Source organism: Megalops cyprinoides, chromosome 16, assembly GCF_013368585.1.
Source record: "Megalops cyprinoides isolate fMegCyp1 chromosome 16, fMegCyp1.pri, whole genome shotgun sequence".
Lineage (NCBI taxonomy): Eukaryota > Metazoa > Chordata > Actinopteri > Elopiformes > Megalopidae > Megalops > Megalops cyprinoides.
Window position 1 is genome coordinate 6804737 of NC_050598.1, and position 27643 is coordinate 6832379.

Sequence of the window (27643 nt, forward strand, 5' to 3'; positions counted from 1 at the left end):
CTAAAGAATGTATGCACCTTGTACTGATTGTCCTTTAAAATATATGAAACAGTAACTTTGAAGCCTTTTCCCCCCTCCAGATCAAGTGTAGCCTCTGGCCAAAATGATCACATATCTGCTGAATGTGATCTTGCTGTCCCAGTGTCCCTGCCTTCCCCCGGCTCTCCCTACATTTTCTGCCCCTCTGGTCATGCAGGAGCCCAGCGTGAATACCGTGCCATGGAATGTTGGCCATTTTTTGGTATGCTGATGCGTCAGGAACATCATCAAAGAGAGAGAGAGAGAGAGAGACGGAGAGAGAGGGAGAACCATGGGGGGTTCGGACGGTTTGCTGGCACCACACAATGAGTGGAACCAGACGCAGGCTGAAAATTCAGTTCCAATTTCATTTTGCGTGAATCCCATTCAGTGCTGCAATCAGATTGCAGGGCGGCCCAGATTCTGTCCGAAGTCTGGACCTGCACCTCTGATCGTGATTTAAAACATCCTCTGAGGGGAACAGGGGGATAAAATTAAACAGACACAAAAGAGAGAGCGTCTGTTGGAAAAGAGTGAGCTCAGCGCAATGTCCCAGTAGAGTGTGAGAACTCCCTTGTGGACACGGCATGACTGGACTCATTTTACAGTGCACATGGAAAGATTAAAAAAAACCCTCAAGCCTGTGTTTGTATGTTTGAACGTGTGGGTGAGAGAGAGAGAGACAGGGGTGGGGGGGGGGTAAGGTCAGACACTGCGATGACTTCATGCTCACTAATAACTTCCGTTGGTGTGCGCGTGTGTCTGGGGGGGTGGAGTCATGGAGTAGGGGGCGGGGTGTGTGGGGGGGTGGCAACGTGCCTCTATATAGAGCAGGCAAGCTTGCACTCACACTCAACCAGCACTTGTCTAACGCAACAGCGGATCTGAACTGGGGACACAGCCACTTACTTGGATCAAACGACTCAGCTATTCAGCTTCAAGGTAAAGCCTCCAACAAGGCATTAAATTTGACTATGTGCTTCTCTAATGTGCTGTGGTTTGAAGAATGCTTCTTGATTTTTGTGGTTTTTGCGCCAGCTTTAATTTCGTTCCAGTTTGCAGTACTTGTGTAAGAGTACTGTTGCAATGTTGATTTTCATTACTGGCTTCATTACTAATTTTCATTACTGATTTATATGGAAGGGAAATTACAAGTGAGTGCACCATCAGTAGCAATTAAGCTTTGAAAGTTTCATCACCAGCAGTTTTAAGTGCAGTTTCACACAGCAAATATGTCAGGATAAATGAATGAATGCTATCATGCTCCACTACAAAGCAGTGCTTTATATTTTTTATACTGTATTCCCATACAGAGCTTTATGAAATCAGTTGGTACAAGGGTAAGTTTACTATTGCAGCATGGCTCTGCTGACGCCAGTCAGATAGTCAGAACATTCTAAATGCGCTATTCAGGTGAGGTGAAATGAGTCAAGGTGAACAAACAGCAGTAAATGGGAATGACATTTAAACAGTGGGCGTACTGCTTGCCACAAAGACAGTGGTAGAGAACCAAATAAATATACATCTATTTAGGTTTAGGTTGTGAACACTTCAAAGCGAAAGAACATTTCTTGCTTTCGCTAGCTTTTACACAAGGAAGCTGTGGTTCCATTTTGCTGGAATTTTCTATGCCTTCATATTAACAGCCATACTTTCTTGCACAGAAAAACTTTCTCTCCCCCACAGAAAAAATGTGAAAGGCACTGACTGGCCATCCATGATACAATTGTATGATTTCGATTTATTCTTCCCTGAGGTTTTGTGTGCTGACCCTAGATTTATTGTCCCTGTGAAACACTACCTGCTGCAGCTGGCAAAGATATTTTTTCTTGCATCACTTTCAGAAGCATTTTCAACAGACCATACTTTTCATCTCCTTTAGAGACAAAATTCTACTATTCTATGATCAATATATTCTTCAATTACGTTTTCTTCTTCAGCCAAAAGTTTTGTAAGTCATTGGCCATCCAGGCTTGCTCTTGGAGATAAAGGTCAATAGATTAGTTTCACATCAATACAGGAGGTGGTGATACATGGCTGCCTTTGGATAGTGTGAAGCCTCACATGCCATCTGTTCTTTGCCTCCCTTCTATCACATCCCAGGATGCAGTGCGTGTACATGTGGATGTGCCTTTGCCTGTGTGGGATGGGTCTGTGTGACGTCCTGCAGGAGAAACAGGTGGACTTTGGCCTGCGCGTCTTCTCTGAGTTGACCCGTTCCTCCTCCAACCAAAACCTGGCCTTCTCCCCTTACGGTATCACGTCTGTCATGGGGATGGCTCAGCTTGGGGCATCCGGCAGCACGCTGAATGCCCTGACTTCCGGTATGGGCTTCTCCCTGCAAGGTGAGAGCTGGCACTGAGAGAGGTTCTACACCAGAGGGAGGAGGGACACCAAACTCCTGCAGCTCTGTTCTAGTTTCTATGGTACACAGGCAGGTGACATAGAAAGTTATAAACTACATGTCACAGGAATGGAGACAAAACTTATTTTTTCTCAGGAAAGTTAGTGATTCTTTACCTCAAAAAATGAATGCCAAGTAATAATACTGCCAATAAATTGCCAAGAGTTAACTCTGCTTCTATCTGCTTCCTTTAGTTGCTAATTTCTCGCCTGATGAATTTTGTTGAAAAATCATTAATGTGTGTGAAGTGGTCCATTAAAGGTGGTTGATTCAAGGACATGATTTTATATCCTGAATGGATCTTTTAGCTGGGTAACGGTGTCGCATTATGGCAATAAAGCGAGTGGTGATCTAACCTGAGTTTCAACTCCTTCCCCCCCTCCACAGAGCGGGGAGTTCCCAGGCAGCAGCGCCTCCTGCAGAGGGACCTGTCACGAGAGGACGCGGTGCAGCTGATCAGCGGAGTGATGGTGGACCGCAAGCTGACTTTGGAGAAGTCCTTCCGCAGAGGACTAAGCAAAGCCTACCAGAGCTCCCCGCACCAGGTGGACTTCTCCAGGCCAGACAAAGCTCTGCAGGTCATCAACGACTGGGTGTCAGACTACACAGAAGGTGAGACTGTGCGGAATCGACTCTTTCTTCATGAAGTAGATTGAGTGCACACACACCCATACAATATGTGAAAAGTTCCTATTTGCTCACATTCCTCCTCTCTCTCAGGTTCCATCCCTAACTTCCTCTCCTCCGACGCCCTTACCGAGGAGACACGGCTTGTGCTGCTCAATGCCATCCATTTCCGGGGGCTCTGGAAGGTGCCCTTTGACCCCAAGTTGACCCAGGAAAGACTCTTCCACTGTGCCAATGGGAGCACCATGTCTGTGCCCATGATGAGGATCACCCAGCGCTTCAACTATGGTGAGGGCTTCCATGCGGACAATCATTTCATTTAAAATTTTTCTGCTTGTGCATGGCAAGTTGCTTGCCATCCTTCTTTAACAGACCGAGTGATGTCTGGCACCATGTTCGGGAATTGATTTGCCTGGAAAATTGCCATTGTTAGGAAAATCAACAGAAACCAAATGGAGCCGTAGAGCAAACCCATATTTACCATTGTACATTCTGTCTCTATGCAGGTGACTTTGTGACAGAAGATGGCGTGGACTATGATGTCATTGAGGTTCCCTATGAAGGGGATGACCTGAGCATGCTGCTGGTGTCTCCCTTTGAGCGGGATATGCCTCTGTCCACTGTGACCTATGGGCTCGATGTGAAGACCCTGCAGGGTTGGAGGGAAGGCCTGAGGTCGGTCAACCGCCAGCTGGCACTGCCCCGGTAAGGAACTGAAAGAGAATGAGGGGCTATTCTTCTATCTTCTGTTCTGTTGATCTCTGTGACTGCTGGGTTCTCCCTCACCTGACAGTATCTCAGTTCAGCTCATGGGAATTTTGGTGCAAGTTGTAGCCCAGCAAAGTCTGAGATAACAGCACTAAGCAGTTTTTTTCCAAAATCTTTTCAAAAATGAAAGACAGGAGTGCTTCAACTTTCGAACTCTCAGAGACAGTGAAATGAATGCGATCATGTTTGGTATTTAATACAGTGCCAGGGTACTGAACTTTGTGTCTACATTCTGAACTTTGTGTCAGTGTTCTTAACTTTGTGTTCTGAACTTTGTCCCTGTGTTCTAAACTTTGTGTTCGGCCTCTCTCCAGGTTCTCCATTGACAGCGAAATGGACCTGAAGTCCATACTCACGCGCCTGGGGCTGGGTGACATCTTCAGCCAGAAGAAGGCTGACTTCTCACGCATCACCAGTGAGTGTCATCACCCGCTTCCAAGCTGGGGAGTCACACGTCCCCTGCAACTCCGTAGGGGCATAGCGCTCTGCGCTCGCTGTCTACACCGCCTGTGTGTCGCTGTTGTTGCATGTGTCCCTTTCTCTGTCTGCTGTGACCTCACTGTTTGTCAGGTCTGTCTCACCCGTTGGCAGGAGCACTTTCACAAACACACCCTTTGTGGAAGAGACAGAATCAGTGCACTGGGGACAATGTGTTTCAGATGTGCTGGATATTTACTGGGGCATTACAAGCTTGCTGTGGGCGCTTGTCAGAACTTGAGATGTTTGTAGGGGTTTGTGTCTAGCACCGTCTGGGGCTTTCTTCTCGCGTAGCCTATTGTCTGCAATCCTCTGCTTCACCGTCTGCCATTATATTTTTTATCTGCTCTTTCCCCCTTCCTGCTATTTCTGCAAGCCTCTTGTCTATCTCCCATCTCTGCTTGTGTCAGACTTGCGCAACTCAAGACTGCCAATTTTTTTTTTTTTTTGTGGAGTTGAAGTTTTGTCTGTCTTTCAGTCTGTTCTTGTTTGTCTAACCATCCCTGTTGTCTCTTCCAGTTGAGGAGCCACTGTGTGTCTCCAAGGTTCTTCAGAAGGTCAAGATTGAAGTAGATGAAGAGGGAACAAAGGGTGCGGCAGCCACAGGTATTGCCATAGGCCTTCCTGTTTTCAACTCCAGCACCAACTTCTAAGAGGCCCATTACCTTAAACCAAATCTCTGTATTATATTGTTACCTCACAAAATGGTGGGCTGTAGAATATGTAATATGATTTCTGCAAAGTTATCTGAACATTAGAATTCTGCATTTTACATCATACACTGTATTTCATACATATCCTAACTGAGTGTGAAAGCCCATGCAGCTGACATTTCAAATGCATTTATTCATGCATCAAGATATGTTCTGTACATGTTTGGGGTGAAGTCCCATTCGCTGCCTACCACCCAACACGGTCACCTGCGTGCGGTATCACGCTGTCATGGTTATTCTATACATTTCCTCTACATTGTGATTTACTTGTCTCCCCCTGTGCCCTCAGCTGCTGTGATCTTCTCACGCATGGCCGTCGAAGAGATCACCCTGGATCGACCATTCCTCTTCCTCATCCAGCACAAGCCTACAGGTCCGCTTCCTTATAATCTAAATTGTCCCAGTCCTTTTCCCCCCTCTCCAATAGCTTCCCCCTCCATTCTTGTCCTCACGTTGTGTTCATTCTGTCGAGTTGCTGTTCCTCTAATATGTATTGCCTGTGTGCCTCTTTTAGGAGCTGTCCTGTTCATGGGTGAAGTGAACCAACCTCAGCAGCACTAGCTCCCCATTCCCTGAAGCTGGGGCTCAAGCATGAAGACCGCTGGTGAAATTTAAAAACATTCCATCGGCATAGGCATCTGTCAACAACTGAAACCATACGAGCAATCAAATCTGCAGCTGACAGACACCAGCTGTGTCTATCTAGTGTGTGGAGAGTCCTGTCTGATCACTTGCTCCATCCAACTGTAGTTTAATTATTGCACAAGAAGAGTTTCTTTGTCAGTATTTTTGTACATTTTCTTAAAAAAAATTCCAAATCAAAGACATACAATGCTGTGGGAGTGATTGTCAGGTTTCCCACTGACTGCGCAAGCACAAGAAAGATTCAGTAGCCACCACCATTTCTCATGTAGAAGAATTATTTTTTTAGCTTAGCTTTCATAGCAAACTTTCATACTGGGAGAGACTGATATCAAGTCAAGTGTATTCACTCGTTCATTAAAGGGAGAGAGAGAGAGAGGGAGAGGGAGAGAGAGAGATAGCACATATATTTTCATAAGTTGAAAAACTATTAGAACAACTATTTGCTCTGATAATCTGTATTTTGATTATGCTTTGTATGGAGGCAGTACATGGTTGGGATAATGTGGATGATCCCAGATGAAGAGGAAAGATTCTGAATCAATGCACTGTAACACAGCTGGAGTAAGACTAGGTTTGATGAGGTGTAAGGCTAATAAGACTGACAGAAGTAATGTTCAGGACAAGAGGCTTTGAATAAGGAGACAAAGGCCAACAGGGTAAGCTCCTGGTTCATTGCCTAGTTCCCTACGATGAGCGTTACTTCTGTTCTTGCTTATTGGGACAGTTCCATAAATATCTGAAGACCTCTAAAGCCCTCTCACTCCACTGGACATAACCTGAAGAAAAAGTAATGAGATGTATGTATTCTTATTTTGCTGTTGATGATCGTGTTTATTTTCATACTGGTTTCTTGTCTGCAGAAAATGTTTTGAAAGTTATATATTTTTCATAAATTAACTATTTATTGAAAACTGGAAATAAAGTTACCATATATATATGTGTATTTTTGTGTGTAATGTGCTTTGCTTTAAGGTTAATTTTGGTAATCTTTGTGCATATACTTTCACTGACTGCTTTGGTGCACCTTAAATGTCTGACAAAAGATGGTGCTACAGACATTTGCTAATGTTAAGTAGCTAGAGATATGACATTCATTTCCCATTAAGAGAAATTAGATTTTTTGTATTAAAGTACGTTAGTTCACTAACAAAGTGGTTTTAAAGAAAAATGACTTCATATGGTGCATTTTGCACACCCAGCAAAGTACTAAATTACTTGTCAGTGAAGGGATAGACAGGACCCTATGAAAACAGGCCTAAATGCCTATTTGGCTGCCTAGACAGTAGACATTGTATGCCTTCAGAGTTCCAATAATGTTATCAAATGAGTACTTTTTAAAGTTGCTTTAATGTTTTTCAGCAAAAACATATAACGCAACCTCAATTTAATTTATTAGGCCAACTATAACTATGACGCTAAGTATAGCGTTTGTAGCTTTAATCTGTAGGAGGACATCGTATTTATTTATTTATTTTACTACGAATTAATATCCATATATTAACCACCATTAACTATAACTAATCCTGACTGGTACCACTTGGCATGTTTCCCTTGTGGACAAACTGAAATTTTATTTATGCACATTCCGATGTTTCGTGCACAACTACAATGTTAGCACCATGTCCACGGCAACCAACTTCCCTACTTACTCCCGGTAAAAAAAAAAAAAAAAACAGTCAGAGAATGGTTGTCCTAGCAACAAGTATCGCGCGGCGAAATTCGCGCAACGTTCTACGGTCTCGAAGCAGCAGCGAACACTGCGCATGTTCACGAAGAGGAGTGACGGTTTCATTTGGTTCTTCCGTCGCTAACCCTTTCAGTTTGTCCAAATCCCATCATGTTTTAATGGCTGAATGGGGCTTGAAATGTTAACCTTTTCAGGGTCTGCAACGGAGAAGAGCACTTAGACAGCCACTTCATTTCTGTGTACCGGCAGCTGAACGAGATAGCTTGCTAGCTAGCCAGGAGTAAGCCGACAATATGGTAAGTACCCTAGCTAGATAGCTAATCTTTTACAAGCTTGCTAGCTAGGTAGCAGCTAGCTAGCTGTCTTCCTCGCAAGCTGTACAATTAAAAAACAACTAATGTTATATTGCTGCCTTCTTAACTAGTTCAGAAACTCATTGCATTTCACGATTCCAGGCAGTTAATGTTAGTTCGCTAGCCTTAGCTATTTAGTTGGCCAGATAACTAAATTTGCAGCTTTGTTAACCTTGGGAAAGTGCATTGACAACTGCAACGACTGGAGCAGGGTCCGATACTCGAGATGCCTACTGACCCAGCTAGCTTGCCAAGATCCAGGTGTAGCTAGCTAACGTTACCTCACTGTCCATCGGAAAGAATTAGCCTGCTAGCTGTCTAATTGCAACATGAAGTTGTTAGCGAGCAATTTAGCTGCCTATAGCGTTAATCATTTGCTTTGAGTTCGTTGGGAGCGTATGAAAGAGTTTGGTTGTATTTCCAGGTGTCATATTTCGGGTATAACGGTGACCTCTGCGGAAGACTGGTTAGAAAGTAGCTAGCTAGCTAATCAGCCGGCTGACTCAGTAGCGGTACGTGTTTTCTACGCTTTGAGCAAAAGCAACTAGCTGGCAATGTAAACTCGCTAGCAAGACTAGCCAGCGATCGTAGGTAGCGTAGACGTTCCGGCCACGACCCAGAAGACCCATGTCATTTGTGTGTTTTATCCTTTTATCCTAATGTGGAAGCTAGATGTTCCTAATGTGGAAGTAATGTTGACTGAGAGCAAAATTTGACGGCGGATTCCTCAGAGCAGGAAATGGCAGAAGTGGGTGTGTCTTTACCGAAGGCATCATGCACTACTGAACAGTGCAGTCCTGACCCAGAAACTGGATCCGAAGTTTCTGCAAGTCTGGGTAGATGTCTCTGCCACTGTTTGAGTAAATCTTTGATTGCTTGGCGAAAATCCATGCTCATTTGATTTAGGGTTGCACACAGACAAAAAGATCAGCTCCAGGGGTCAAGTTAATACCTCTTTCATGCTTAGGCTATTTACATCATTTCCCTTAGGCCAGCGTTTCTCAAACCTCTCCTGGAGTACCCCCTGCCCTGCAGGTTTTAGATCTCTCCCTGCTCCAACACAGCTGATTCAAATGATCAGTTTGTTATTAAGCAGCTTCAGGAGTTCATAACGAGTGGATCATTTGAATCAGCTGTGTTGGAGCAGGGAGAGATCTAAAACATGCAGGGCAGGGGGTACTCCAGGAGAAGTTTGAGAAACGCTGCCTTAGGCCACTGTTTCCATTTAATTCGACCTTCTGTTTAATTCGGTTCAGTGGAATTTTTCATTAAATATCGATAGTTATTTGACAGCTCAACATCTGTAAAGTCTTAAATCTAATTGTGTTAAGAACTGTGTCTGGGCTACTACAAATATGCAAGTGTGTAACTTTTTTTTTTTTAATTCAGCATCTTTTTGCCTGTTAAACAAATCTTAATATTAATTACTAGTCCGAATAACTGTTTTTCACCCTTAATTGATTACTAATTTGTGGTATTTCTTGTAAAGAAATGTACAGAAATATGTTATAATGCTATTATATTCTTGGTAGCACAAATACTGCCACATACTTTCCAAACTCCACCCTGTTAACTGTCAAGGGGTGTCAAATCCAGGTCAGTTTTCAGCTGACAGCTCAAACCCAATTAAGTTTGAACGGAAACCAGCAAACACAACAAGTCCCCAGGTCTTGGAAAACACTACCATATGCAGTAAGCATTCAGCTACCACTTAGCTAGACTTTTTTGGCTTTTTAAAATTAAATTTGGCCATCGATGTTAAGGCATTCCACATAGGTTTTTTAAATCTCTGGCTTCAGCATTATATAGGCTTACTGACCATCTGTAATGTTGTGTGTCAGTTGCTCCTCCAAGATAGTCTGCACTACACAAAGTGCAGGGTACTTACTTGTCTGGAAAGGGTCGTCCTGTTTTGCTTTGGCCTACTACACCCTAAATAAGACATTCATAGTTTAATCTCACCATTTTATTATTCTTGATATGATGATTATCTGATTTAATGTCTGATTAGAAAGGCATTGGGTTGGAAATGGAAAAAAATGCCCCTATTAGGCAGGGAAAAAGGAACATTCTAAAAACATGGCTAGCTATTGTAACTAGCCTTGACTTAGCTAGCCACCATGCTAGCTTCTGTAATCACATTAGCTAGCGAACTAGATGGCTTGCTACAATCTACTGTATGTTTTGAAATTCCAATGCAAAAATCTTGGATGAGGACAAAGGATCCCTTCAAAAACCTTTATTGTTTTTGGATCACAGCACACTATTTTCAAATTTAGAGAAAATAGATAAGGTTAACATGGTTGGCAGATAAGGTTGGCATGTATATTACAGCTAATATTAGATAGCTAATTACCATGGCCATATAGTTAGCAAATTAATGTTCGTAGACAAAACAACCTGACCATGGCAAACTATCTACGGTGGGTAGAACAAGTATTTGATACACTGCCGATTTTGCAGGTTTTCCCACTTGCAAAGCATGTAGAAGTCTGTAATTTTTATCATAGGTACTCTTCAACTGTGAGTGATGGAATCTAAAACAAAAATCCAGAAAATCACATTGTATGATTTTTAAGTAATTAATTTGCATTTTATTGCATGACATAAGTATTTGATACATCAGGAAAACAACTTAATATTTGGTACAGAAACCTTTGTTTGCAGTTACAGAGATCAGACGTTTTCTGTAGTTCTTTACCAGGTTTGCACACACTGCAGCAGGGATTTTGGCCCACTCCTCCGTACAGATCTTCTCCAGATCCTTCAGGTTTCGGGGCTGTCGCTGGGCAATACGGACTTTCAGCTCCCTCCAAAGATTTTCTATTGGGTTCAGGTTTGGAGACTGGCTAGGCCACTCCAGGACCTTGAGATGCTTCTTACGGAGCCATTCCTTAGTTGCCCTGGCTGTGTGTTTTGGGTCGTTGTCATGCTGGAAGACCCAGCCACGACCCATCTTCAATGCTCTTACTGAGGGAAGGAGGTTGTTGGCCAAGATCTCGCGATACATGGCCCCATCCATCCTCCCCTCAATACGGTGCAGTCGTCCTGTCCCCTTTGCAGAAAAGCATCCCCAAAGAATGATGTTTCCACCTCCATGCTTCACGGTTGGGATGGTGTTCTTGGGGTTGTACTCATCCTTCTTCTTCCTCCAAACACGGTGAGTGGAGTTTAGACCAAAAAGCTCTATTTTTGTCTCATCAGACCGCATGACCTTCTCCCATTCCTCCTCTGGATCATCCAGATGGTCATTGGCAAACTTCAGACGGGCCTGGACCTGCGCTGGCTGCAGGATTTTAATCCATGACGGCGTAGTGTGTTACTAATGGTTTTCTTTGAGACTGTGGTCCCAGCTCTCTTCAGGTCATTGACCAGGTCCTGCCGTGTAGTTCTGGGCTGATCCCTCACCTTCCTCATGATCATTGATGCCCCACGAGGTGAGATCTTGCATGGAGCCCGAGACCGAGGGAGATTGACCGTCATCTTGAACTTCTTCCATTTTCTAATAATCGCGCCAACAGTTGTTGCCTTCTCACCAAGCTGCTTGCCTATTGTCCTGTAGCCCATCCCAGCCTTGTGCAGGTCTACAATTTTATCCCTGATGTCCTTACACAGCTCTCTGGTCTTGGCCATTGTGGAGAGGTTGGAGTTTGTTTGATTGAGTGTGTGGACAGGTGTCTTTTATACAGGTAACGAGTTCAAACAGGTGCAGTTAATACAGGTAATGAGTGGAGAACAGGAGGGCTTCTTAAAGAAGAACTAACAGGTCTGTGAGAGCCGGAATTCTTACTGGTTGGTAGGTGATCAAACACTTATGTCATGCAATAAAATGCAAATTAATTATTTAAAAATCATACACTGATTTTTTGGATTTTTGTTTTAGATTCCGTCACTCACAGTTGAAGAGTACCTATGATAAAAATTACATACCTCTACATGCTTTGTAAGTGGGAAAACCTGCAAAATCGGCAGTGTATCAAATATTTGTTCTCCCCACTGTAGATGTCTAGCCAGAGCATCAGAACAGCTAAATTATCTCCTTGTGCCACTGAGCTCCCAGCCCAGACACAAAATTTCAGTAGTTCACTACTAGCAAACCAATCAGAAAAGGGATCTGAAATACATCAACGATGAAATTCCCCAGATTAATTGCTGCTTTGTCAAGTGTTTAATTTAATAGCTGACACAATGTTTCAATGGCTTGTCCATCACTTTAATGGCTGCTAGCTACCTCTGGTAATGCCCCAATAGTTCATTATGGCTGCCAGAGTGAATAAGGTTCATTTTTTCTTTTTCTGCCCTGTCCTTGTCTGCAGGTAATATATGACTGACAGGCCAGTAATCAATTGGACACACTACATAACATAAGCAGAGAGTGTGCCAGATGTTAGCAGCACAACCTTCTTCCAGATGGAGGTGGCTGGACTCTGACGTCAGAGGGGCAGCCTCCATCACCCTGAAGTCGAGCCTGGTCTGAGCTCTGCTACAGAAGCACAAGACTGATTGGTTCTTACCAGCCACTTTTATTACTTTTTGTCCTTCCTAGTAATGTTGTGTGTCAGGTGTGTTGAATTTCAGACAATATGAGGTGTGATACTTTAAAAGTGTCCTCTTCAGCATGCTTTTCCCATTTTTCAGTAGTAGATTGAATCAAATAACTATCTTAATATCCAGAGTGAAGATAATGTGTACAAAAATTCAACAGCAAATGCTCCCCATCCCTACTCTTTTATAGTTGTACATGTACAAGTCAACTAGTAATAGTGTTGTTATTGCAGACACGTTCATTCTAAGCATGCCAGGGAGTGTTTATTGACCAGCATCTGACGCAGAATGAGTAGCCAATTGGCTGTCAGCTAGAAGGTAACTGGACCAGTTAGCTGTCAGAATATCCAAAGCGAGGCTGCCTCAGAGGGACATTTAGGAAAAAAACGAAAGACGGGTGGGTAAGAACAGTGAGCCTCTCCATAATAACAGGCTGGATATTCTTGGAAATGGGCTTGTGTCATTACCTCAGTGACATTGCATGTTTCCTTCCTTTTCACATAGACTGATGTGAGGGATGGTCCCCCACCCCTGAGGCTAAACCAGAAAATCAGGAAACCGTCACCAGTCTTGTCAGAAAAAGGATGTTTTAAAAATATGTTTATTTTTTCTTTGGTACAAAAACATTTAGTGAAATCTATTTCTTGAGCAATATTGGTCTCATTCTGGATCTTTTCTTTCTAATGGAGGACTACCGACTACTGATAAAACAGCTCTGGATCACAATTAACAAATAGAGGAATTTAATTAAAAATAGCTGTATTGTTACGAATGATCAAATGCCCTGAATGATCTGAAGTTAATTGCAGTCATAGATTGGATTTGGTTTTGCGTTTGTTTTTAATCATGACAAAAATAACAACGGCCTCCTTTACATCCTGTGACGTGTGTCGCTTTTAGTCACCATCTATAATATATATATAGATATATTTTTTTTTTTGCAGTTGTCAGGTGATGCAGGCTTACTGAATGTAAAGAAAACACGTGACCCAATGCTGAAAATTCTCTCAGGAAGTGGTGCTCCCAATGTGCGCATGCCATTTGGATGACTTGGTTATATAAACTTTAATATTAATTGCATTTTGGTTCACTAGTGCAAGAGGCATCCTCTGCCACAGGTCTCTGCTCTGCCCCTTTTTTTATTTTTTTAACAGCATCTGCCATCTACCATCTACAGCATTTCTGAAACTGCGGGCAGTCGCCAAGCTGCTTTGTGGCATCACCAGTATTCAGTCGTGCAAGAGCTCATGCCACCGCTTTGTCACCCCCTGATTTTGGGTCCAGACCCCCTTGTCCGTGCAGTTCCAGTTTCCCTCAAGGCGGCTGGTGTAAACTTTTCTGTCTGTCCCTCTCCCCCTCTCTCAGATTAACGTAGACAAAAAGAGGAGGAGAGCTCATGGCTGTAAGTAAACTGTAGCTGTAGATGGTGGACTTTCTTGTGCTTGTGTCTGTGCAACGTTCCTGTTTCACATAGTTAGCCATAGGTCCCAGAGGTGTAAGCACGGTGTTGAAATCCCTCTGTATTCCTCAAAAGACTATCTTCACTGTATGTCCAGAGGTCTCTGTCCTCTCTCCTGTGTATGTACTTTGTTGTCGATTCTCACATAGCCTGTATATGTTTATTTTGGTCTTCAGTGTTTATTACATAACTGTATGAATTCTTTGGTGTTCAGGTGGGGAAGTAGAGGTAATGTTGACCCAAAAGCAGAACATGGGAGGCGTAGTGCTTGACACAGAGTACCCCTTTCCCTGGAAGCTATTTTTACATAACCTGACCTCTTTTATTCTCTCACTGACAGATGTCTCTTGCCTAACACCCAGCCCATCCTCCAGCTCTCTCTCAAATGCACACATGCACGCACGCACGCACACGCGCACACACAACCAGTCCCATCCTGCAGCTCTCACACACACATATCCAAGCTCTTCCTCCAGCTCTCTCTCGCGCACGCGCACACACACACACACACACACACAAACACACATGATGCTCTGAGGAAAAGTATGGGTTCATTTTTTTGGACACATCCGACAAATAATCCAGACCCTTTGCTACTGCAGACTCTACTTTTATGTGCTGTCGTCAGTCACCACAGCATTCCCAGGGTTAAAAAAAATGTGCAGCAGCACAGAAATGTGGTGTTTTAGTGAAATGGTCTTGGATACGGCCAGTTAATGAACGCCAGAGTGTGTAGCCACACACTACGGCAGTGCTCAGTGGCCTTGTCATCTGACATTTCAGCCATCTTTTCTGCCTCTTGGTCTGTCAGCTAGTCGGGTCAATCATTGGCTGCCGCAAGGAATTATTCCCCCTCTCTCCATCCCTCTCTGTCCTCATTTTTCCCTCCCTTCTCTCCATTCAGGCCAGAGACAGTCTGAATGCAGTGTGGTATAAGTGGAACAGGCCCATGGGGAGAGCTTCAGTAAATTGAGCACTTCCCATTCGATGCCAATACCATGCATCCTGCTAATATTTCCCAAAGCTCTGCCTGTTGATGGGGCCAGCAGCTTCTTAAAAGCGGCCCTGCCCCTGTCTCTTCCTTTTCTGTGTTTCTCTGTTCTGTCGGTGTGTCTTTCTGTAAGTCTGTCACATTAATGGGAATAAACTTCAAGAGTTTAGCTGCTGGTATCCCCTGTGCGTTTTGGGCTGTGCTGTGCGGGTCACGCCATCAAACGTGGATGGAGCCACGTGAACAGCTGGTGTCTGGCAAGGGGTCCTGGCCCCGCTGTTTGTTATCTTGCACCAGATTCCCACATGCAGCATGCAGAGGGACAGCAGCTTGGCATAGCGGTATGGAGCAGGGCTCATAAACAGAAGGTTGCTGGTTAGATTCCCCACTAGGGCACTGCTTTTGTACCCCTTGGCAAGGCACTTAACCCACAATTGCCTCATTAAATATCCAGCTGCATAAATGGATAAAACTGTAACCTGCTGTATGTAAGTTGCTCTGGATAAGAGCGTTTGCTAAATGGCAGTAATTTAACGTAACGTAGAGGGAGCATGCTGTGCTAATGTCATGAGGAACGCTTAAGGTTGTTGGGTTTCAGGCTCGGCCAAGCTCTGTGTTCGCTGATTGGTTTGATTGAAACGTTGGCCATTCTGCTAGATGGCCAGCATCACGGTCACAAAAAGAGCAACTGGGTTAGCCAGTAACCATGGTGGGGAAGGAAAAAGCGTCTTGAGGTTTGACGCAATGTCTCTGATGCAGCCAGCAATCCTATATTCACTTTTGATCTCCCACCGAGCAATCAGTCCTTCAAATCTCATGTCCTATTATACCTGTCTTTCAACTCCGATATCTAAACCAAAGCTATTCTGGACAACGGCGAGTCACTTGCGTAAATGGTAACCTTGTCTGACTCTCCTTGATCTGTGCCAATGCAGCTCGAAAGTGGCCTTGGTTGTCTTGAAATTCAAGTGCTCTTTTGAACAAGGCCTTTATCCTTACTGATTGTATAAAGTAACACAGACTTGATTCGCTCATGTTAATTTAGACCTGGTTGAAGCAAGTTGATGGTGGTCCGATGATAAAAGCCTACCTCCATAACTGCAATTATTTTCCTAAGTCCAGGCATGCTCGGTGGTTTGGCTGCAGTCGACAGAAATGTTTTGTATTGTAAACAGCTCTGCCAAGGGAATTGCTCATCCTTTGAATCATTGTCTTTCTCTGTAAAAAAAAAAAAACTGAAATCCCTTATTATTTTTGCCGTGGTGGCCTACTGAAGCAAATCAGCCATTCCAGTTAGTTTGCGGTAACGTCATCATCAATAGTTCTCGAGTATGATGAGGTTGTTTTACTGGTATGACTGTTTTGTTTACTGGTGATTGTGAATCTCTGCCCGCCAACCTCTTGGTCGTACTCCAGGTCTCGTCTTGTCCCACAGCCTTTTCTGAGTGATCTGTTAACACCCAGGTAATCTGTAATTCTTGTTATCTTAAATCTGCAGGTTTGTATACGTTGCGAAAGAGCTACTGGTATTCTGTAAGTGCTGTTTGCCATTACACAGTCCTCTACAGATGACGGTTTTTCAAACACGTTCCTGGGATCCCAGTAAAGCAACTTTCTGCTAGGGAATTAGTTGACAGTTTCATCCTCTTTGAAACTGAACGGTTGGCTGTGTAGCTCCTGTCGAGTCCAAATCAGTCACCACAAAGGTGGATGTCCCCTGGGTAAATGACAATATGCCGGCAAATTGAGAGAATTTAAACAGACAGACAGGAGCCTTTTTATGACTTGAAAGTGGTGTCATTGGCTTTTTTTACATCTTATTCTGTCATCTCTGTCCTGGCTTAAAATGGATTTGTCCCTCTTAATTATGCATAATTAGGTTAATTATGTTGTTAGAGGAAAAAACCACCAAACCCGTCGTAACTGTGCCTGACTGACAGTGTTAGAACCCACACTAAACCACACATCCTGGCCACGCCCTCTCTGTTTCAACCCCAATGGAGTGGGACAAGCTTCTAGTCAGGACAGTGGAGTCGCTGGCCATCATTTCTTGCAGGCTGAAGACCCACCTCTTCAGACTTCACCTTGGCTCCCTTTCCCAAACATAGTGCTCTGTTTCCTCTCCTCTGTAGCCTTATCCTAGGGTGTCCTTTTGTGCCCTTGCGTATAGAACTTGTGTAGTGTGTACTAGTCATCACAGCTGTCTGTTAGGGTGAGGTAGCTGTGTCCTATGTGCACCTCTCATAGATGTCCACTAGACACCTTTAACTCTTTGTGTGTAAATTGCTGTGGATTAGGTGGGGGTCTGCCAAACAGCGAAGCGCAAACGTAGCGTGACGCAGAAATCCATGGCCCAAGGGTGACCAGCGGCCCGGGATTCGCGGGTGGGCGGGGCTGTGGTCCTGATAGGCGTGTTCGAGCACGAGTAACGCCCTCCGCCTGCTCTCCCCTCCCCCCCGCCCGTGCTGCAGATGCGCTTCATGCTGCTGTTCAGCCGGCAGGGGAAACTGCGGCTGCAGAAGTGGTACACGGCCACGGCGGAGAAGGACAAGAAGAAGATGGTGCGCGAGCTCATGCAGGTGGTGCTGGCGCGCAAGCCCAAGATGTGCAGCTTCTTGGAGTGGAGGGACCTGAAGATCGTCTACAAGAGGTAACGGCACAGGGGACGTCGGGGTCATCCACAAGCGGGAGTCACTGCCACACGCTGCTCCTACACTCTGCCTGTTTGGAGATAAGCAGAAGTTAACTTTTGGTGACGCTTGGATGGTGTTGTGTGTGCGCTTGCTGGTCTGAGAGTGTTATCAGCCTGGTGGATGGATACAGTTCTGTCCTCTTGTGCCAGCAGCTCATCTGGATGAGAGCGTCTGCTAAATGAATGTAATGTAATGTACTCAAACTGTAAAGAATGCCACAGGGAACTGACAAGAAGTAACTGCCATCACACATGACCGGAAAGCGCCCCATGCAAACTGTAAAAACGCCACAGGAGCTTTAAGGTCATCCGTGAGTCAGCTGATGTCACACATTGTCTGTACGCTTTGAACAAACTGTAAAAACGAGGCAGGGACTTCAGTACTGGCTGTGAGGTGTAACACAGGCACACAATATGTTGTATACAAACTGTAAAAATGGCAAGGTAGACCCATAGTATTGGTTGTGTGTTATGGTATATATGGTACTCTAGGGAAATGTCCACAGATATGGCCACAGATATAAAGCAAGGGGTAGGGTGCTGGGCATTCATGGGTATTAGCTGTATGTAAGCCAGTGATTTCTGCATGTCCCAAGGAGATCCATATGCTGAGCCCGACACCTCAGAGTGCTGAAAATGGAAAAGCGCATTTAAAAACGTCATGTCAGGTGACTTACTTTTTCAGGCTGTGACGAGCACCTCGCCCCGCGCTAATGGAGCTCGCTAATTCATTCATTTCCTCAGTCTCAGCTGGAGTCAGCGCCGCGGGCACAGAAACAGCAGCCGGCCGCGCAGGCTAATTAAAACCCATCAAACGTGTGACTGGAGTTACGGCTGCTCCTTCCAAATATAGTGGGAAACAGTGGGTAGTGCCGGGGGGGGGCTAGGGGCTGACCTCCTCCTAATAAAGTGGCCGAGGGGTCGGCGAGCGGGACGCGCCGCCTATTTTGGTCACCCCGCCATGCGTTGCCATCACCCTCCTGATGGAGGAGCTGGGGATGATTGACAACACTCTCTGTGTTGCCTTGGGATGGATCTGTCACAGTGCTCGGGCTGTGACGGTGCACTCAACCTGCAGTGTGCACTTCTGGCCATCAGAGGGCGCTAGGAGACTGTCGCGCTCCGCTCTCGCACAGTCTGACCAGTGGGTAGGTTCACTCAGGTGCACTGTGACGCGTACAGTACAATGAAGTGGGCGGACAGATTCTGCCTAATCTGGCCAAACCCATTGATCGGGGTGATTCAGTGCAGGGAAGTCAGGACTGCAGCATCTGAGGACAGATTAGCAGGAGTTTTGTGCAATACATTGTATTGCCATGTATTTCGTAAATATACAATATTACACATCACCTGACACGTCAGTATTCACAGTATTACATCTTCAGAATTCCATTCCTTCTTTTCCATCTTTGTGTGTGCATCTGTGCGTGCGTGTGCGTGCACACACACCACCTCCTCTCCCTTCTCTGCAGATATACAAATCTGTATTTCTGATGTGTGTGTGTGTGCTTATGAGTGCGTGAATTCCTCATGTCTTTCCTGTGTGTGTTTATGTGATGTGTGTGTGTGTGTCCATGCGTCTGTGTGTTTTAACCCCTCTCCCCTCCCCACAGATACGCCAGCCTGTATTTCTGCTGTGCGGTGGAGGAGCAGGACAACGAGCTCATTACCCTGGAGGTCATCCACCGCTTCGTCGAGCTGCTGGATAAGTACTTCGGCAGCGTGAGTCACTCGCTCTCATCCCTCAGTCCATTCCCTCACTTTCTCTCCTTCCTTTTCTCTATTGCTGTGTTTCTCCCGTTCCCTCCCCCACGCTGTCACTCTTCTATGCTGTCTTCCTCCTTTTTCTACCTCTGTCAGTATGGCACGAATCAGTTTCCCATAGCTCTTACAGCCCCCCCATCCCGTATACCCACGCCTCCCTCATTTCCCAGCCTCATTTTCTTCACTCCTGCAGGCTGCGTCCATTTCTCTTCCCACGGTCACTCCTGTCCTGTTTTGGCTGTCTGCACCGCAGCCTTCCTCCAGCTTTCGAAGGTGTTTGATCAGTGCAAATGAATGAAAATTGCAACCAAAAAAAATGTCCCCACGAAAAACACTAATGCCCCCTCCCCTTTCTGCAGGTGTGCGAGCTAGACATCATCTTCAACTTTGAAAAGGCCTACTTCATCCTGGACGAGTTCCTGATGGGCGGTGAGATCCAGGACACGTCCAAGAAGAGCGTCCTCAAGGCCATCGAGCAGGCCGACCTGCTGCAGGAGGTAGGCTGCCGCAACCCCGCCCCCACCGTCGCTCGCCAGCCAGCGGCATTGTGGACATGGGCGCGGGACTGAATTTACACATTCGATTGGTCACATCTAGATGTCAGTCACAGGCAGTAACATGCTATCCTGCAAAGTTCTGGAATTCCACCCATATGTGATTTTAGGTATCAAAGTTATTACTATTTATGAAAGAATTTATGGCTAGTAGGTTATAGATAGGTTCATTTAGTTTTTTCTTTAATCATGCTGCTGCTGACCTAGAATAGGCAGGCCAGGCAGGAGATAATCCACAATTATCCCCCTAAATAAACCCCTATTAGTCTTCACAATAATAGAGTATCTTTGTAAGGCTCTGCTACTGGTATACGGTTCTGTACTATTTACCAGACAGCCCTCAAGTGAAGTCTGTTATCACTGTATGGTGTGCGAGGTCACTAGATTTATATCAGGTGATAGTCAAACAAGAATGTGGAACAGCTGTGTTGCTGCGGTCATGCAACCAGTTGGCTGGTAAATGCAGTTTTAAAAAGCTCTAAATAAAATGTCACGTGTACACACATTCAAACAGTGAGCTGTTTGAACTTTACATTTGGACAGGTTAAGTTGTTTTCTTGGTTGTGGAAGCAGTGACCAAATTCGTCTCTGTGAACCAACCTAGAGCGGTTTTAGAATCCTAGCTCTGCTTCTGCAGTTATGCACCAGGTGCTGTTAATGGAGGTTTTTAGATTTTTTCTGCCCAGGCCAAGAATGCAAAAAGTAAACAAGGTGCCATTTGCATTAAATTTGTATTTTGTGATTAGCAGGTGGCGGGTCAGAGTTTTGATTTAATATGGTCCCTCCAGACAACATAATGGATCACTGAATATATATTGCATATTACTGAGGTTTTTTTTAACTTCTCGGAATAGTCACATAATCGTTGGAATTCAGTAGTGCCCTTTTGTGTAAAAAAAATAAAATAAAAATTTAAAAGTTATCGTAATTCGCATCGTTTAGAAGCGAAAACCCTTTCAGGAATGGTTTTAAGAAGAAAAGCGTGCGTTAAATGATGTCTGTATAATTAGCTTGGTGCCTGTTTTTGAAGTGCTTTTGATCATTTTGTTTTTGTTTGTTTGACATCTCTACCCTCCTCTCTCACAGGAGGACGAGTCTCCGCGGAGCGTGCTGGAAGAAATGGGTCTGGCTTAGGCTACTGGCACCACAACACTTTTCAGTCAGGAGAGAGGACTTTTGGTACTGGAACCTTTGGGAAGGGAAGGGTTTGCTTTTGGGGGGTGGGGGGGGTCCTTGAAGGGGGGGCCCACACGTGTTAATTTCTCCAACTCTGACACCATTGAGCTCAACATGTGATCTTACAGATTCCCAGAATCCCACTTGTTAAAACAAACACTTCCCCTGTCTCCCCCCGGCATCCAAAAAACCTTTTTAGAAGTCAAATGGTGAGTTAGTTTGCTGGTTTTCAGACAGACAGTAAGGCACCTGGAATTAAAGCTAAACTTTGACCCATTCTGATAATCATCGAACCAGCTGCTCTGTGCAGCATGTCACATTGTGTTTAGTAAGTAATGGGTAGGTCAGAGTTTCGAATTGATCAGGTCCATCCTTTAATAAAAGACTGCAGTGACCTCTCAGCCTCCTGCTCCTGGAGGAAGTGAAGATTTGGACATTGGGGGTGATTTACCTATTAAAAAAAATGTTTAACTGGTTTGGACCTGCTAAACTGGTTTGGACCTGCTCAAAGGGAAGTTTACACCTGTTTATTGTTGCTTTTATTTATTTTTTTCTGCTCAGGAAAAAAATGAACCTCTCCACTCTGCCAGCTTCTTCCTCTTCTTCTTCTCTTTTTTTTTTTCCTCGATTGTGACTCTCACAGCTCAATACCTGACAGCAGTTATTGAGCTCTGCACGCCGCTGTCTCCAGTGCATGGGGCCACGCTGATACGTGAGGTCTTTATTAGCGGGATTAGCCTGCTCGATCTCTCCCACGTTTTAATGCGTGTGGGTGGAGGAAAGACAATCGGCTTTATCGTCCATTAGAAATACCCGCTCCTCTCTAGCCACCCATATCTCTCTCTCTCTCTCTCTCTCTCTCTCTCCTTCCCTCTCTCCCCCCCTCTTCTCTCTCTGGCCATCTCTGCAGTCCTTCCTTCCCATCATCCCCCTCTGGCAGAGCCACTAAGTCAGAGGGAGGAGTTAGTGTGTGACAAGGATCAGAGACGGTGCAGTCAAGGACACTGGGGAGGGAGAAGTTTTTCGAAATCCGTTTGCCCCATTGAGCAACCGAAGAGGCTAGGAGGAAACGTGGAGGGGTGACTCACAGGAGCTGGGTTTTGGGTTGGACAGGAAGCAACCTGTTGTATTTCCTTTAGTCTCCCTCAACCCTCCTGCCAGTCGCAGATTTCCCAAAAACAGGGTGGCATGCTGGGACCAAACGCTCCCCCCACCCCCCAACCCCTCAGGCAGTGGGCAGTCCCAGTCATTCCTTAGTGTTAGACCCCATCTTTCACCAAAACCCTGCACGCCGCTCAGAAGGAAGCTCCCTCGATTTTCTGCTCTCCAGTCCTTCCTTCCAAAGAGATCTGTCCATCTTTAATGTATTTTTGTCTGTAACGGGTGAGAGGTGAAACCAAATTGCAATCTAGGGACGGAGGAATGTTTTGGAAGCATGGAACACATGTGCGCTGAAGACGGACTCTGTCCTGGCTCTTAAAAGGTTCCTCTGAAACACAGGAGTGGATTGTGAATGCAGTCTCCAGTTTTCAAGGGCTCAGAGTGATAATGACATTTTTTTTTGACTGGGAATGAATTTGGGGTTTTGGCAGGCGGATACTCTGACGTACTTTACTACAGTCAGGAACATAAAGGGAGTCAATGTGTGAATGTAATTTTTGTAATGAAATAAAATGCAGAACACAATTGTGAATGAGCTACCTGTTTCTGGTTATTTTTTCCCCCTTTTCTCCTAACCTGTCACACTTCGCCGAATGTCTTTGTATGTGTGAGTCAGTGCGATTATCAGGTCCTTCCATCTGTGTGGCATATTGGACGGTTGCTGTTGCCGTCGACCGTTAGCGCATGATAATTTGTGTATTTATTGGTTTATACGCACAGGTGTGTGTAGATAAGGGAAATTCAGGGCTTGTTTGTATATGATCAATGCCAGTTTCTCGTTTGAGTTTGGATAGTGGTGTGATTCTTTGTGTGTGTGTGTGTGTGTGTGTGAGTGTGCGTGAGAGAGAGAGAGTGTTTAAGTGGATGAGTCACCATTCCTTTGTGACAGTGGTGCATTGAAACTGACTGCACCATAGCGAGAGAGAAAGGGATGGAGAGAGAAAGAGATGGGGAGAGAGGAAGAAAGAAACACATGGAGAGAAATACAGACATGGAGAGAGAGAGAGAGGGGAAGAGAAAGAGATAAGGATGGAGGTGTGGTGGCAAGAAAAATGGAAAGAGAGGGAGGGAGACACAGGATTGGGGGGTTGGAGTGAAACAAAACAGGCACAGAGTGAGTTTTAACAGACCTTTATTTGGTCATTACACAGAGCATTAGCCACACCTTGCACAGTAAAATAAAGAAAAAATATGGTTCAGATCAGATTAATCGCCCACGGATCAGACCGCATCATAACTAACCCTTGCCTTGATTATCATTCTAAAACTCAGCTCTCTGCCTCTGTCCAACGTTCAAACTTATTTTTACCTGCTCTTACTGACCGCCGTGTTTGCTCTACCCCCAACTTTTATCTGTTGTCATTTCCTTTATCTTGCTTTTTGCAATGTTAAAAACTAAAATGAAATGCAGGTTCTTGAAAGGCGGACCTACATTTCCTGAAATAGCCGCCAGTGATTAAAATAAAGCCTCTGGCCTCAAACAGTCATAAAAGGAATGAGGAATGTTCTCCCTTGTCTTGTGTGGGACAGTGCAGACATTTGTCACCCGGCAACACCCGGGTTTATCACTGACACAAAGGCATTGGCTGCCATGGTCCCATGAATTACCCTCCACCACAGGTCACCTGCTGTGTTGCCTGGTGGCTTTTAAACATCAAAAGCAGGCCATGTGACAGAGGGTGAGAGCAATGAGAAATGCATGAGATGAAAAGGAGGACCAAAGCTGTTGGGGAGACAGTGGGATTCTAAGGGGAAGCGTCCTACAGGGGAATCAAGTGGGAGAGGGAAAGCAAGAGAGGACGGAGGGGTAGAGTTGAGCATGGTGTGGGCAGAGGTACGGAACAGCATCCGGAGAGCGGGGGAGAGACTCAGCCAGTGCCACGTGGCCTCATACCGTGCTGACAGGTGTGTGTGTGTGTGTGTGTGTGGCTACCCATCAGTCCCCAGAACCAGAGCTGGACGCGCCCAGACCTCAGACGCAATCGAAACACCTCAGTTAGTCGCATGTCTAAAAATAAGTCAAAGCGGAGGTCCGGGCACCCCCCCCCCCCACCCCCCGCCAATCTCCCCCGTTTGACTGTCACCGCTCACCTGTAATCCTGTTTATCTCCTGTCCGGTCCGGTCCGGCATGCGTCAGTCCCGAGCCCGTGGATGCGTCGCAGCGATTCCAGCGTCTCCCCCTCCCTCTGATTCAGCTCGCTGACTCCGCGCTGCGGAACAGCACTTTCAGCTCCCCGCAGGAGCCCTCCTCACTCCGTCACTCTGAAAACACACTCTGCCTCCTCATTTACAGGCTGTTTGCTGGTGGAAACAGACAGGAGTCCTGTGTGTGGGCAAATACCTGTTTTCATGGCAGGCTTTCCTGATACGAGACAGCAGGACACAAAAAGGAGATCATCCAAGCCCAGTGCAAACAATCCAGTTGCTATATACATGTGGACAGGTGAATCCCAGGTAATAAAGCTGAGAACAAAGCTCTTTTATATCATATGTAACATTTTTAAGCTTTGCTGGATTTCAATGTTGAATACAATCACAACAAATAATAATCATATATAGCATGTTTGCATCGTGGCGCCCTTTTTTGAGGCCCTCAAATGCAGCTCTATATGTGCCATGTTATTTGCATATTGTAGTGACATTTCTGTAAAGGCTGAGTGTAGGAAGGCCATATAGAAAGCATCTGCTTCATTAGCTGAGCTACGGTATATCTGGTCACTTCTTCACACAGTCTATTTTCTTCGTTCATTTCCTGTTGTTAATAAACGGGAAGAGCTGCTGTTAAGGCCTCCTGTAATGGAAGGGGCCTATGCTTAATCACAGATGAACGCAGAGAAACTTTGAAGTTTATTCTCTGGAGGACTTTCATTTCCCAAGTGGCAGGTGCGTCCTGGCTCACGCCCGGCCGATTTTGGGTGTGCTTCCCCTAGGGTCTTCTTATGTGGAGATGAGATGCAAGATTCTTGTTCTCGATGCTTGAGGGAACAGAGTGAGAAGGCAAGCACTTCCTCCCTCACGCTCCACCAGCAGCAACACAATACAAAAGCTTAGGCTAACCCAAATCTGACGTTCTGTGCTGTCAGGCCCCAGAAATCCCCCAGGATCCCCCCGCTGCAGCCCTATGTCTTATGTAGACGTTACAAGCGGTGCACACCCTGTTTTGCTTTAACAGGGATCGAAATGGCTGGTGCAGGTGGGTGGAATTGCAAGTGTGGACAAACCCGAAACGGAGCGTGGGAAGGACAGAGACACGCAGGGGTTCACTGTTGCGGCCAGGCCGGCTCGGACAGCGTGAAGTGTGGGCGTCTGCAATATGTGTTTACCGTGGAGTTCCTCTGTAAAATATTTGAGTCAAACATTTGTGATAAATCATCTTTGATCAATGAATCATTGGTGTAAACATTCAGCTGTAATCACCATCTGCTGGGAGAATGCGGTGTCCGCGGGTCTGTGGATCTTGCGCATCCAGGCAATCGGTTTGTTCTGCAAGTGAGGTGTGAGTGGTTGTGACATGGAGGAGCTGTGACCGTGAGTGACTGTGACAGAGAAGGAACTGTGTGTATATGTGTGTGTGTGTGTGTGTGTGTGTGTGTGTGTGTGTGTGTGTGTGTGTGTGTCTGTGTGTGTGTGTGCGCGTGTGTGTGTGTGCGCGCGCGCGCAGCAGAGAGGTGAGGGTAGGGTCTGTCTGTAACAGAGGGAAGGGGTTTGTGTGCGTGTGTATGAGACAGGTGAGGGGAGGGTGTGTGTGTTTAAAAGGGTTGGGGGGAGAGGGTGTGTGTGTTTGACAGCAAAGCAAGGGGAGTGTGTGTGTGTGTGTGTGTGTGTGTGTGTATGAGTGTGTGCGTGTATGAGTGTGTGCGTGTGCATGTTAGTGTGTGTATGAGTGTGTTCTCGCCAGAGAGGGGAGGGGGTGAGTGGGAGGAGGCAGGGGGTTCTGCAGTGGCTGCATGGAGGGAGATGACTCACCCCTCAGCCATGTGACTCATGAATCGCTGCATCTATGTGGGCTGTGGTACTCACATCACCCTCCTCTCCTCTCTCTCCCTTTCTTCCCTTTCTGTTCCCCTTTTTCTCTTTGTCTCAGGTTTTCTCCTTTTTCTCAGGGGTTTCTCCATCCCTCCTGCCAACAGTTTCAGGGCTCGTCTGGCCCATCCCTACTGTGTGTGTGACAGAGTGAGCGGGTGAAAGCCTTGTGTCTGTGGCAGTGTGTGCGGGTCTGTGCTCTGAGTCATCGTGCTGGCACCCCTCCTCTCTGATGTCTGGTGTGAGGGGCGTCCCGGTCGCGACAGGCTGCCGAGCTGCTGCGGGGATCAAAGGAGCCAGGGCTCGTGTCTCCGCAGCGGGGGGGGTGTGGGATAGGGTTGGAGGGGGGGCAGTGGTTGGGGGTTTATTGATTCTCCTCCAACAGCGACCCTCTGTGCCGTAAGTTCAGGAACAAGCATGCAAGTATCAGGGGGATTCTGGGGGGGTGGATTGGTGTCCCCTGTGGGGAACCAGCCCTGTCTAACCCCCAATTTGACCTCATCACTTCAGTGACCTGGCAGTGACTTCCTTGTTCTGCCAGGGCTGTGTGTGTGTACCCATGTTGTACTCCACAGTAAAGCACACAGAATACACACACTCACTGCTGAGTGAGGTGGCGGTGGCTTTTGGCCAAGCTAATATGGCCGTCACCTCTGTGACAGGCCTCATGTAACGGGGCCAGATGCTTGTTGGAGGAAGATTGGTGTGGATCAGTGGAGTGTAGCTGTGTAGGCTAACATGTGGGGTAATGTGTAGTTTAAGTCATTTTGCACAGTATAATGAAGAATAGTGTATTGTAGTGAAGTATAGTGCAGTGAAGCCTTCATCTCAGACGAGAATGAAGAACAGCCCAATATAACAGTTTCAGACACAAGCAGCCATCAAGTAATCCTTTCCAAGGTCCCAGAGTGTGTCACAGGGGTTTAGGTTTCCCAAAAAGGAACTAAGAACAATCTCAATAAAAAATAGTTGTTTTTATTTATATCTCTCTGTGTAGCAAAACTAGTCATCAACATGCGAATATTTACATTTCCATCAGACGCATGTTTATTAAGTACAAGGTACATCTATAAATAACATCAACAACAGACTCCTTTTACACGACTTAACAGGATTACTCAGGTATGCTAGTCATCTTTAAATTTTTTTTTCGTTTTTTTCAATGCTCATAATGTCTTCAAAGAAGCAACACATTTCTTTAGAGATGCAAGTACACATAGACGTGCAGACTCAGTCTATTTTGACTCTACGCCCCCCCTTTCCCTTCCTCTCCCCTTCTTTCCCTTCTCTCCCCCCTCTCTCTCTCGCTCTCTTTCCTTTCTGGATAAAAAAAATAGCTTAAAATAAACGTCTGTGTCAGTCTGTCTGTCTCCCCTGATACCCCTCTCCGCATTTTGCTCTACCATGTGGATAAGGTGGTGATGCTGGTGCGTGTTTGCGGCATGTAGGAATGAGGGTGAGGGGACCCTCTGCACCCCGTCCTGGGAGAATGGCAAATTCAGAAATGAGGGGTTAGCGCGAGTCGCCCCCGCAGTGAGGCATTTCCTTTTTGCAGTATATGTTTCAGCTGGAACCTCCAGCCTTT

General features: G+C 45.7%; 2 protein-coding genes across 2 annotated transcripts; both read left to right on the forward strand.

Annotated features, from left to right (window-relative positions):
• Positions 1-886: 886 nt before the first annotated feature.
• On the forward strand, positions 887-6508 carry serpine1 (serpin peptidase inhibitor, clade E (nexin, plasminogen activator inhibitor type 1), member 1). Its single transcript, XM_036548915.1, has 9 exons — positions 887-960; positions 2122-2363; positions 2810-3034; positions 3143-3337; positions 3556-3754; positions 4132-4232; positions 4814-4900; positions 5297-5380; positions 5522-6508. Exons 2-9 carry the CDS (start codon positions 2123-2125, stop codon positions 5566-5568), a joined length of 1179 nt encoding a protein of 392 aa, XP_036404808.1. The 5' UTR covers positions 887-960; position 2122; the 3' UTR covers positions 5569-6508.
• A 915-nt stretch (positions 6509-7423) lies between these two features.
• On the forward strand, positions 7424-21663 carry ap1s1 (adaptor related protein complex 1 subunit sigma 1). Its single transcript, XM_036548977.1, has 5 exons — positions 7424-7635; positions 17159-17337; positions 18993-19101; positions 19503-19640; positions 20784-21663. Exons 1-5 carry the CDS (start codon positions 7633-7635, stop codon positions 20829-20831), a joined length of 477 nt encoding a protein of 158 aa, XP_036404870.1. The 5' UTR covers positions 7424-7632; the 3' UTR covers positions 20832-21663.
• The last annotated feature ends 5980 nt before the right edge of the window (positions 21664-27643 follow it).